At 39.8% G+C, this 11,937-nt stretch overlaps 1 protein-coding gene across 2 annotated transcripts; it reads left to right on the forward strand.

Moving 5' to 3' along the window:
- Positions 1 to 1,308: 1,308 nt before the first annotated feature.
- Positions 1,309 to 11,719, forward strand: LOC129595332 (sushi, von Willebrand factor type A, EGF and pentraxin domain-containing protein 1-like). 2 transcript variants are annotated; one of them, XM_055492303.1, is made up of 18 exons: positions 1,309 to 1,776; positions 2,032 to 2,208; positions 3,799 to 4,008; positions 4,894 to 4,989; positions 5,898 to 6,020; positions 6,176 to 6,463; positions 6,665 to 6,710; positions 6,777 to 6,880; positions 7,246 to 7,608; positions 7,872 to 8,231; positions 8,914 to 9,093; positions 9,306 to 9,659; positions 10,214 to 10,381; positions 10,480 to 10,656; positions 10,777 to 10,947; positions 11,011 to 11,043; positions 11,110 to 11,269; positions 11,439 to 11,719. In XM_055492303.1, the coding sequence occupies exons 1-18, from the start codon at positions 1,710 to 1,712 to the stop codon at positions 11,578 to 11,580; spliced, it is 3,219 nt and encodes a 1,072-aa protein (XP_055348278.1). In that variant the 5' UTR covers positions 1,309 to 1,709; the 3' UTR covers positions 11,581 to 11,719. The 2 variants fall into 2 exon arrangements, with proteins under 2 accessions (XP_055348278.1, XP_055348280.1); XM_055492305.1 differs by having other exon boundaries at positions 11,110 to 11,273; positions 11,439 to 11,563.
- The last annotated feature ends 218 nt before the right edge of the window (positions 11,720 to 11,937 follow it).

The following is an 11,937-nucleotide window of genomic DNA, read 5'->3' on the forward strand; positions in this document are numbered from 1 at the left end:
AAATGGTAAACTGCAATGGTAAACCGAAACCGACATTATTAGCTAACAAAAAACTTCGCCGGTACGAAAAGCTATGGGACTACCTAAAAATTTGCCTTATCAAAATTTAATTTTATGCCAACAAAAAGTCTATAAATCTGGATTAGAGAGCGATAAAAGTTTTTTGAAGCATTTTAGCACTTCCTGACATACACTGCAGTAAGTGCACAGAAAGCAGCTGTTAGAAAAATACACGGTCACGAAAAGTTGTGGCACCTTGCAGCGCCGTAAAACTACGCAGTGCCGGAAGGCGAATTACACATTAGCGAAACACGTTACACCAGATTCATTTGCCGGCCATCACTCACGTATTGTTTGGCAACTTGGCGTAAAACATTCCTGGCCGGGCTATATGGTTAGAACTGATCGAAGTGATGTTCTGTCCAACATCTCAAACAGTTTGATTGGCTGCGATGGCAATCACGGCTTTAACTCCTTTTAGAGCTTTTTAAAGCCACACCACATTCCGATTGTTAGCAAATGGACGGTTATTTATGAAATGCCGGAACATTATCGGATGAAAAGGTTAAGATGCATGCATGATGAAACTGCCGGTTAGAAATCGGATTGGCCGCTTTTACAAAATAAATTCGACTATTCATTGTTTTGCTATGTTATTAAAGTTCGAAGAACAAAATCAATTTACCAAACTGGTTCTAGTGATTATTATATGTAATTCAACCATTGTGCTTCCGCCTAAAAATATTTCGTGGTATTTACCAAGAATTATAATTTTTTATCAACAAATTTTTTATGGACTTGAATGATTATGTATTTTTTACGTTAAAAACCTTTTACTTATAATGTTATTAAATGATGTTATTAATTCACGTTATTTTAGGAGTGAACCGCATTTTAAACTAAGTATTTTCAAACTAATACCAATTTTCGACAGTATTGCAAAATTTTTTGTCGAGATAATTGCAGCGTGCAACAAGATCTAATTAACAAATTATGGAGTGCACATGTTTCCGCATTTTGCCAAATGCTGACAAAAAAATGCGACCAGTTCCGATGGAATGTAGGCTAAATGAGCAAGGCGGTAAATTTTCACCGGCAATTACGAGTATTATCGATCGATTCGTATGTACATTGTGCATCGTACAATATATGCCGCATCGCTGAAAGTGTCAGTTGGTAACGTTGGCCAATCACAGTGCATGGGGCTGACCATTCTACGCAAGACACACTTTCCTACCTGACCAAATTCATATCCGGCAGGCAAAATAACGCTAGACCATGAGTTTTTCGTTTTGCTCGGTAGTGTCGCGCGCGCGAAGACATTAGAAGAGAAACTGAAGAAGCATTTTTACCGGATGCGCTTCACTGACACCATCTCATCCGTCTTCTAACCTGTAACAAAAGCATTATTTTGACCCGTTATCGCACACCGCCGACAGCAGATTCCATCCCTGTTGCTAAATTTTTACGGATTACACATTATGCGGCATTCCTATTTTATATGGAATTAATCTGGAGTGAATAATTTGGCCAATTTGTCGGACATTTTTTGCATGTTAATATTGGATGATGTTAATTAGGATTATTAATATTTTCCGGCATCGTCGACCGCTGCGGGCACAATGACAAAAATAATATAGGTTGTTTATTGAGTGGGGGCGTTGCCCCTGGGAATATCGCACCTCCCAACCCCGCACAAACTTTTAACCATGATTTTTTGGAAAGTTTTATCAACGTTCATCATATTAATATTCAGTCGGATACATGTTTGCCATAGTAAGTGCTCTTCCGGTACATTTCAAGTGGCCTGTATTGATTGTTTTACTGCAGTTTATTTGTTAATCCTCGCGCATGCTTACGTACATGTGTTTTTCAAAATTTGATAATTTATTTCCGTTTTAATTAAATGCTGGTGAAATTATCATATTTCCTTAGACAACAATCATGGAAACCGTCTGCACCTTGGAGGATTTCTTTATATTGTAATATGCGAACGAGGTGTTACAGGATAATTATTTAAATATTTTTCAGCGGCATATTGTGGTTTCCCCGGGACAGCGGTGAACGGGCGGGTGGGATTCTCGTCTGATACACTCAGTTCCGGCACCTTTGCCGCATATTCCTGTGATGATGGATACACGCTGTTAGGCAGCAAATCGCGTTACTGCCTGGATGAGGGCAAATGGAGCGGATCTCTTCCTGTTTGTGGTAAATAGACCCTACTACTTCTCATTATTGGTATCCTTCTTCTCGATGTTTTGACAAACTTTTGTAACAGTATTAAATTTTTCAAAGGAGGATAAAATTAATAATTATTTAATAATACTTAGAGTGAAAATTTAAAAAACTATCATAATATAAAAAATGTTGTAACAGATAATGATAATTCTTGGAAAAAATTACAATAAGAGAGGTATAATTAAAAGGTGATGGGAAATGTGTTTCAATAACAATGAGCGATAAATGAAAATCAAATTTTTCCCGATCAAGTCTTAGACAAGTAAGTATGCGGTTAAGTAATCATTATTGAGGTCAGATCTATTTTTAGTGTTTATATTTTTATTTTCTAATCCGCATGACCGATCGTGTTTATCCCGGCCCGATTGGATCAACAATGCCGGCGATGAAAATTATGCTTAAACAGATATAATATCAGGCGACTGCGCATTGCATTCAGTCTGCGCTGGTTTATGTAACTGACGCTACTTCAGGGTCACTTATGTTTTTTAAGTCAGTTCCGGAACTGTTGCCTCAAGTAGTGCATTTTTGTCACATATATGCGCAACACTGTGCCGTATATGTTGGATACTTATTTCATCACACACGGCGCACAGTACTTGTTTGCTCGTTAAAAAACGGTTATTTGACAAAGAATGGCCAGTTCTATTGCTAACACGAACGCTCAAGTGGACCAACAAATATCTTATACGCGTTTGCATAAAAAGATCAAACCGCATTGGTGCGATAAAAGGCGTAAACGCGAAGATGCGAGTACATCTAAACCATAAAATAAAATTTTAAAAATTCGCTGCGATTATATTCGCATTCACCGTAGTTTTCGATCAAGAACAATTCAAAATTACGATTACATAAAACTGAAAAGAAATTTGGAATATCTCCGAAAATAATGAGAGCCTCACTGCGAATAATAAGGACCTCAATAACACACGTACATAATTAGAAAGCTTTTAGTTTACCAGCGAAGGAGCTTCCGACGTAATGTTATATGGGCCATTCTTGTGAAAATAAAAGCAGGATAAAATGGAAAATTATATTTTATATGTTTTTCTTTAGAACTTTAAGTTTCAAAGGTTGATAAAGACCATGGTGAAGTTTGTTCTGACTTAGGCTTTCATGTTATAAATTTTAATTAATGTTAATTTTATTTGTCGCATTTGTTGGTATAATACAGATAGGCTGCAGGCTCGTGGGCCAGGAGCGCAATCTTCTATCTTCTATTAAGCAGTATTTGTACGTTTATGGATTGATATTGTTCTGATTAATTTTGTTAAATAGCGCTTTCGATCTACATATTACTTTCAGTCTGCTGAATACGTTTTAGTCTGCTGATCGCCTACATAAATCCTTATCCAAATATTTGTCCGAAAATGAAAGAGTTTTGACAACAGTTTTTGTTGCATGAATAAAAGAGTAAATTTCTGCTCTGATGAAGGTCGTCAGTGATGAATTAATCGATTAATCGTAAACCAATAATATGCTCAGCTACAGTTGCCAACCACAATGGCGTTGTGTGTACCTGTATATACGTTTTTTATGTATAACGTGTCTGTATTGCAGTGGTGAATGTAGCGTTAAATAAACCGGTTAACGCATCCAGTTCAGCGGATGGCGGTGCCGCGGAGCATGGCAATGACGGAAATGTGGATAATCGGCACAGAAAGCAGTTCTGCGTGGAGACGCAGCGGGAGGATCATCCCTGGTGGCAGGTGGATCTGCTCGGCTTCTATGACATTTACGGACTGCACATTATTGGCAACGCCGATGCCGGTAAGCGCCTTATAATATTTCATTAAGAAAATGAAAAAATTAATAAAAACATACAAAAATAAAAAGAAAACAAAACTGATGTGAATTTTTGTAATTTTGTATATTATTTTTGCAATTTAAGCAATAAATAAAGAGCTTATAATTTTACGGTTTTTCTGCCAACGCGGTATAAAACATATTTTCAAACAAAATTTAAATTTCCATGAGAAAAATTTTATCATTAAGCTCAATCGCAACAAAATATTTTCTACCGAGTGCAAATTTTCCTTATTACACTAATTTTAGTAATTGATAGATACAGGTATAAAAAATTAAGCAAAGAAATTGCATTGTTATGCCTTCTCTAATGAGTACAAAAGTAGTGTATGAATAAAAAATTAAATTTTTCACTGTCGTATGTAACTGCAGTAGGTACGGATTAGAAGATGTTTTCAGTTTGAATTGGACTATTATCGAGCATAAAATTCAGATATATTGTCCCCATTATTATGAAATTTTTCATCTCCGAGTAAACATGAATGCAACTGTGACTATTATGAAGCCAACGAGGATTCTGCTGGTGTTGTTTGGTTGTATAGTGCACCGCGGTAGCAGGTGATGCGTAACAGTTCTCAGCTCATTTTACCTGCGCGCGTGTATAGAGGTCAGTCGCACTGGGGGCTACTGAATATGACTGCAAAACGATCGATACCGGCCCCACATTATTACGCGAATATATACCGACTGTGAGTGGCGCTGATAATCGGTTCCATACACCTATACATATATGGTTTTAGGAGATTATATTTCCGTGCGGAACATAAACATTTTCCACAATCTATTGATCGGTGGCCCTGTATTAAGCCGGAGCTATTGTATTTGATTTTCCTTGTAACTGTGTTGCAGATGCCGGTCGAACGGTGGGGAATATTCAGATTAGAGTGGGAAACAGTACATATGCTGCGGAGAATAAGCTCTGCGCCTGGATACCGGAAGCCCTAGGTAAAGTTAGGATATATGCATTAGCGTCAAGGATGCTTCACCCGAAAGCCAGTAATATCAACACTACTTTTGTTGACAATTCCATTGATAAAGCGATCGCGCTCCGCTTTCCTATGCTTAAAGTTGTACAAGCTATAGTTTTTAATTTCTTATTTATGCTGGAACTTATTTTTCACTGTGCTTGCAGCAGTACATTAATTCACCATTTTATTCCGTACAGTGCTGATATCGATAACTACTTTTGTCAGTTCAGTTAGAATAAAATCCCAAATGAAATTATTATGCAACAAGATAGAAAATTAATGAATAACAAAAGCATGATCACCAGTTATCCACAAAAATAAAATTTTTCTGTCACTTCAACAATGGTAAACGTGCATGTCAAAGCAGTTTTCTTTACATTATAAAGCAGCCACTTGAGTTTTCGAACAGTCCGGATATTTGTCTTTGAAATTATGTAATCGCTTTATTAGCTGAACTATTTTGACTCTCTTGTGGTTTTACCTTCGACTTAACCTAACACGGTGTAATTTAGCAACCAGTCCAGCTACTTAATTTAATTTTTATTGGAAAGTTGCTCATAATTTTCATGCATTTTAATTTTAAGACCCAAGCGGTAGCTATAAAAATTTCAAACTATCAGTTCTTTAAATGCAGTGTGCGATGTGTTCCAAGTTCGCAGGGTCAGAGAATTTTCTCACGAACACAGCACAGACTGCATTGTGCTCTGTGTTCGAATGCAGCGTAATCGTTCCACATAAATCACCAAGTATTGTCAAATTATCACTTTTATTGCTGTAAATGCATATATGCCGAATTCCATAAAAAATCTGCTCATATTTCTTATATCAGAAAAAGAAAACTCTTCCAGCTACCGGTACAGAATATTGAAAAGTTTCTTTTTACAGACCCGTCCGCACCGCGGGAAATACAGTGTGCAGTGCCATTACGTGGACGTTTTGTCAGTATTCATTCCGGGGACGCGGATACCGTTCTCTCTTTCTGCGAAGCCCAGATATTTTCCTCGCAAGGTACAGATCTATCACGAGAGACTACAGTCAAAGGAGTAAATGCCAGTGTTAAGCAGTAATAGAATTAACTGTTTTCCATAAAAAAATTCCCACCGAAAGAGTTTATGTCATATAACTGATCATTACATCTGCTTTTCTTCTTTGTGTTTCTCTAGAATTGCCAAGTCTCAAGTGTCCAGTGCAGTCGGCACAGACCTACGTCTTTCAGCAGCGTTGCTACGATGTCCATGTGGAAGCGCGAACCAATCAGGCTAAAGCCGGCAAGAACTGCCAGGATAACAGCGGGACTCTCGTCACAAAGGTCACCGCTGCATCGCAGCAGTTTTTAGCCGGAATACTCAAACGGTTAGAGAACAGCAAACTCCTTTCGACACCGGCCAATGTCTGGATGGGCTTATCACGGAATCTGGGAGCGCAGCCGTGGTTCTGGCACTGGCCTAACAGTATGCTGCTTTTTTCAGTTGGCAGTGTATATAAAAATAAACTAATAATCAAGAGTACTAATTTAAGTCGCCAAAATAAATTGTAAAGACAGCATGCACTGTTCACTATTGATGTATACGACTTTGTGACACTGTACTACATTAAAATTACTGTGTTGCTCAGTAAGCGGCGAAGGTTTTATTATGTTGCTGTATCTGCAGATGCTTCGCTCAACGAAACATTCTGGGGAGACGGGCAACCTAATGAGTAAGACGCTATATACGGGATAATAAATCCAAATAAGACACGACCGCAATATTTTTCTTGCAACAGGTTTGATAGTCGCGCTCAAGTTTGTACAGCATTCAGTAGCGAAATGGACTATAAATGGAACGATCAGCTGTGCAATGTGGAAGCCAATTGGATATGTCAATATGGTAATGGACAATCAAACAGTTTATGACTAAAAATAATGATTCTGCGTTCGTATCAGCGCACAGATTTTCTACGATCAGAATACAAAAAAACCAGGTTTTCAGTTTATCTGCGAAATGTTGAGATTTTTTTAAATGCTGATTCCCGACTTGCTGATATAATTTTGGTATTCGCATTAACTGTGAAGATGTAAAAAAATTCATTAGCAAAATTAGATTATTAAAATTTTGTTGTTTAGCTTCTGCTTACTTTTTATAACAATTTTTGTTCGATATGGGTAATTTCACAATGTACACCATTTTCCAGATTTTGTGCTCGCACGTACGCGTGCTATACTTCCATTTTCAAAATCTCAAATTATACATAGATCCCGTCAGCTGTGGAAGCCCAGAAATTCGGCCGAATTCCACGATAACCGGCAAAAAACCCGGCTCCAAAATTGGCGAGACCATTGAATATCACTGCGAAGTGGGTAATCAGATGATTGGCAGTCCTAACCGGACCTGTCTCCGCGATGGCAATTGGGGACCCACGGAAGCGGCAGTCTGCCGATACGTGGATTGTGGCGAACTACCCAAGGTTAAGGATGCCGTGACCTTCTTACTACAAGGCCGCACCACGTACGGCGCAGGGGGAGAATACGCGTGCGCCGGAAATCTGTCGTTAATTGGCAGCTCCCGAGCGTACTGTACCGGGGATGGATGGTCCGGTGCGCCACCGGAATGCCGCTGTAAGACTAATCCATTTATCTTTGCCTGTCATGCAATAATTATTTTATCACTTAATTTAATAATTTAACTGATTCGTTGTCAATTTACTGCAGCAAATATTGTAAGAGCTTAAACTATAAAAAACGAAGATGCTTATTTCTTTTCTTTCGAGATAAAAAAGTTGATTCCATCAACATATTGAACGGTTTCATTTTCAAAGCCATTTTCTCAATCAATTTAACATGAATGATATTAATAATTTAAATTTTCGAATATTAAATAGATGTGAATTGCGGATTCCTCCCGGCCATTGCCAACGGTGCCGCACTGTTACTGGACAGTGGTACTTACTATAAAGCTCGCGCAAGATATGAATGTACGGAAAACTACACGCTGATTGGAACAACCATGTTGACCTGCAACGAAAACAGCTCCTGGAACGACAGTATTCCCCTGTGCAAATTAAAGGAATGCCCGCCGGTGCCGCCGTTAATCAACGGCCAAATCAGCGGCTCCAATTACTCCCTGGGCAATCAGTTGACCTATGCCTGCAACGAAGGATATTACTTGTCGAGTGACGTGCCCAGTACGCGTCTGTGTCTGATGAATCAGCAGTGGAGCACGGAAGCACCGACATGCATACGTAAGAAGAATTGAAAAATTAAGTATTTCATGTACTATAGTTTGAAAACTTTGCATGAAGCTCGAAAATCTTGAGAAAGCTTGCAAATCTGGAATGCCACTTTAAGGAACAAATTGAATTGCTTTACGTACGCTGCTTTTTTCAGTTGCCAGTGCATATAAAAATAAACTGACAGTCAAGAAAGCTAAATTAAGTCGCCGAAATAAATTATAATGACAGTGTCACAACATTGCGCACTACTGTAGATTGTAGAACTGTACGATTTGTGACACTGTACTACAGATATATATTGACTGTGTTGTGTAGTAAGCGGCAAAGATTTTATTGTGTTGCTGTATCTGCATTTTGTTTGACACAGAAATATTCATTCAACGATCTTATTAAATTTCATGGAGTTGCTCTTTTTTTAATCTAGCTGTTTTAGCCTAGCTAGTAGCTCCCTGTTTTGTTAAATTATTCAACTTTGCTACTCTTTGGTACTCGTTTGCTGCACTTTTGCTGAACTGCCTTTCGACTAAAATTTGGTTCACGTTAATTTTATGTGACCGCGATAATCGCAGCTGGGTATCGGATGTGAATATTAGAACACGTGCAAATGCATGCACGCCCGGATTCGGCAACATTTGTGTCGTGTCCTGGATTTGACCAAAAGGTCATTCACAGTTCATTCCCCTTTTTGCAGCGATCGATTGCGGCATGCCGGAGCAGTTAGCGAACGGGACGTTCTCATTGTTAAACGACGGGACAACGTACAATAAAACGGTTATTTACGGATGCGAGAGCAATTTCGCCCTGCATGGTGATCAGCAAAGGATCTGCACGCTGGCGTCCGTATGGAGTGGTACCGCACCCAAATGCATCGGTACAATTGCATTAGCAAGAACTCACTTAACTGGAGCGTAATGGTTTTATTGCAATAAATAGTAGACGCATGCATAGACTGCGTACAGCCATTTTGAAATTGTTTTATGAATGCGATAGTAAAATTAATTCGATAGCTCTTATAGTTTTTTTCTGGATATACTGTCCGAGATTAAATTATTATAGTTGGTGATTTCTGCAAATATTTTGTAGTGTCCAGCTGTAAAGCACCCGATCTGGATGATAATCAGAGCTTCATCACGGCGAATTTTAGCGTGGGGAATATTGTGCAGTTTGGCTGTAAAGCTGGCTACCGGGTGCAAGGTGTCCAGAACTATACGTGCCATCCGGATGGCTACTGGATCGGCAACAAGCCTATTTGCCATTTCCTGGACTGTGGACCACCGCCGGTCGTGAAACACGGATCCTACCGCTCCTCCGGCCCCGACCACGGGCTGGGCACCATTGTGACGTACAGCTGTGACAGCAACACGACACTACTGGGTGACTCCGTAATTTATTGCACGGAGACGGAGACTTGGAGCGGATATCCACCGACATGTGTTGGTAAGCAGTATTACCACTGAAACGAAACGGTTAATGTAGCAATCAGACCGATGTTAGTACGAGTAGATTTTAAAGCTGGTAATTATCAACGGAGCATCATTGGGTTAGCTTTCGTATGATAGCGTTTTCGATCACAGAAGAATCAGAATGACGTATTTAATTTTAAGTTATCCGAATTCCGTACATTCGTAACGCGAAAGCGCTTGACGTTTACACGAGAAAAGTGTAGAAAGTCGTAGAGAAAGGGCATCCTTATACCACTCTCCGTTTGCAGTTGCTAATCTGCAAGCAAGAAAACTGTACAAAACATTTGACTGAGTTTGCAATAAAAAGCGTTTAAATGTAGACTGACTTTGAAAAATATTTTTACGTACATACTTAATTTTGTACTTTTTACAATTTAAACCGAGGGTTTACCTGATAAAATGAGCTGCAAAAAGCTCCGAACCTGGAGCGAGTACTTTAAAGACTTTTTATATTTACCTATACCTGTTTGCACACAAATGTTTTGGGCAATGATTCCGCAAATTATTAATTTGCTGTTTATTATAAAGGTTGCGGTCCACCGGAGTTCGTCAACAAAGCCGTCATCCGCGGAGACGACTACAGCCTAAACGGAACGCTCGACTACGCTTGCGAACCGGGTTACAAGCTAATCGGGCTCACGAAACGAACGTGCCTTTTCCCCGGAAACTGGACCGGTCTGCCACCGGTCTGCACAGGTAAATGCACGGCCGACGTAACATTGTGTACTTGCGTAATGACCCTTTCAGGCGTAATGCGTAAACGGTCAGGCTCAGTATTTCGGTATGTTGCACAGAGATCACCTGTCCGCTTCCACCCGCCCCGGTCAACGGAACGCTGAGCAGTCGGAAGCCGGTTAAGGTGGGATCAGCCGTTAAGTTCCTCTGCAATCCCGGAAATGTCGTCATCGGCCCATCCGAAGCCACTTGTGCGCTGGACGGATCATGGAATGTCGATGCTCCCACTTGTAAATGTATGTACACAGTCACGAATGTAGATACATATTTACGTAACAAAACAATGGTAGAGCTAAATTTACTGTAGCAGATACCCGTATATCCGAAAAAGCTTAATTATTGTGACCTTTACCCAGATGTCATGTGCGGAAAGCCGATGGAAGTGAAACATGCTAAAGCGCATTACAACGGCACAGAATACGGAAGTTACGTCAAATACATTTGTAAAGAAACATACTTCCTCCATGGAAAATCGGAGATCTTCTGTGCCGAAAACGGGCACTGGGATCCATTACCGGAATGCAGCAGTAAGAACCCTTGAACTTCTTTTGATAGAAAATTTCACCTACTTGATAATTCTGTGATCGTAGCCCTTCCACCTGCAGAAGAAAAAGTGCAAGCAGGTATGCAGCGAGCATGGACATAACTGGAAAGGAGTTACGTGTTCTAAATTTTGTTTTAATTTACAGGACGACTGCTTGATGATGAAGCTAACGTCAGCAGCCCGAAGAAGGCCGCTGAAGGCGGGGCCACGAGTCACGCCAGCCAATTGGGGATGGGCATCGGCATTGCCGTCGCCTGTTTACTGGTGATATTGACCTTTGTCGGCAGCGTTATCTGGATAAGAGTGTAGGTACATATTATGTGTGCGTTCTTCAGTTTTCCAAAAATTTATATGGGAATATGAATTCGTTTTTGTTTCCCTGTGTTTTTGCCTTTTTCAAACCGTATAGAATAACTCTCAGTCATTTTATTTCTAGTACCTACAAACTAAAACATCGAACCTAACATTTTGCAGACGCGGTCGAAAGAGTCATCTGGTGGATCTGCCCATCGGACGGACCACCTATGTGGATCCTAATTTCTCCTTCAAACCCAAAGCTCACGTCCAGGTCACCAAAGCCTATGTTAATGATGGATTCGATAGTACAGCTCTATGATGACAGCACTGTCTTCTGTGTGGTGTCTGTGGCGTTCTTTTGTACAGTTTTTGTATTCACTTGGCTTTGTTGCTCTCGTACGAAATCAGGATGCGCCTAATACTGCCTGATGCAAATTATTTTAAAATACTCAATAAATGCCAGAAACAAACTTACACATCTGCCGGTAAATTCCTTCTACTTTGCTTATAATACAAAGTCCAGTCGAAGTTTATTCTGATACCTGAGGAACAACCGATGCTATCGCGTAATACAATTATTTATCAACCCGTCGTACAGGCGGCAGACGATGATTGTGATCACATGTCAACATGGCGCGTGAGCCACAGAACGTGCATATCGCGATTAAACATAACA

The sequence above is a fragment of the Paramacrobiotus metropolitanus genome, unplaced genomic scaffold, assembly GCF_019649055.1.
Source record: "Paramacrobiotus metropolitanus isolate TYO unplaced genomic scaffold, Prichtersi_v1.0 Parri_scaffold0000077, whole genome shotgun sequence".
In the NCBI taxonomy this organism is placed as follows: Eukaryota; Metazoa; Tardigrada; class Eutardigrada; order Parachela; family Macrobiotidae; genus Paramacrobiotus; species Paramacrobiotus metropolitanus.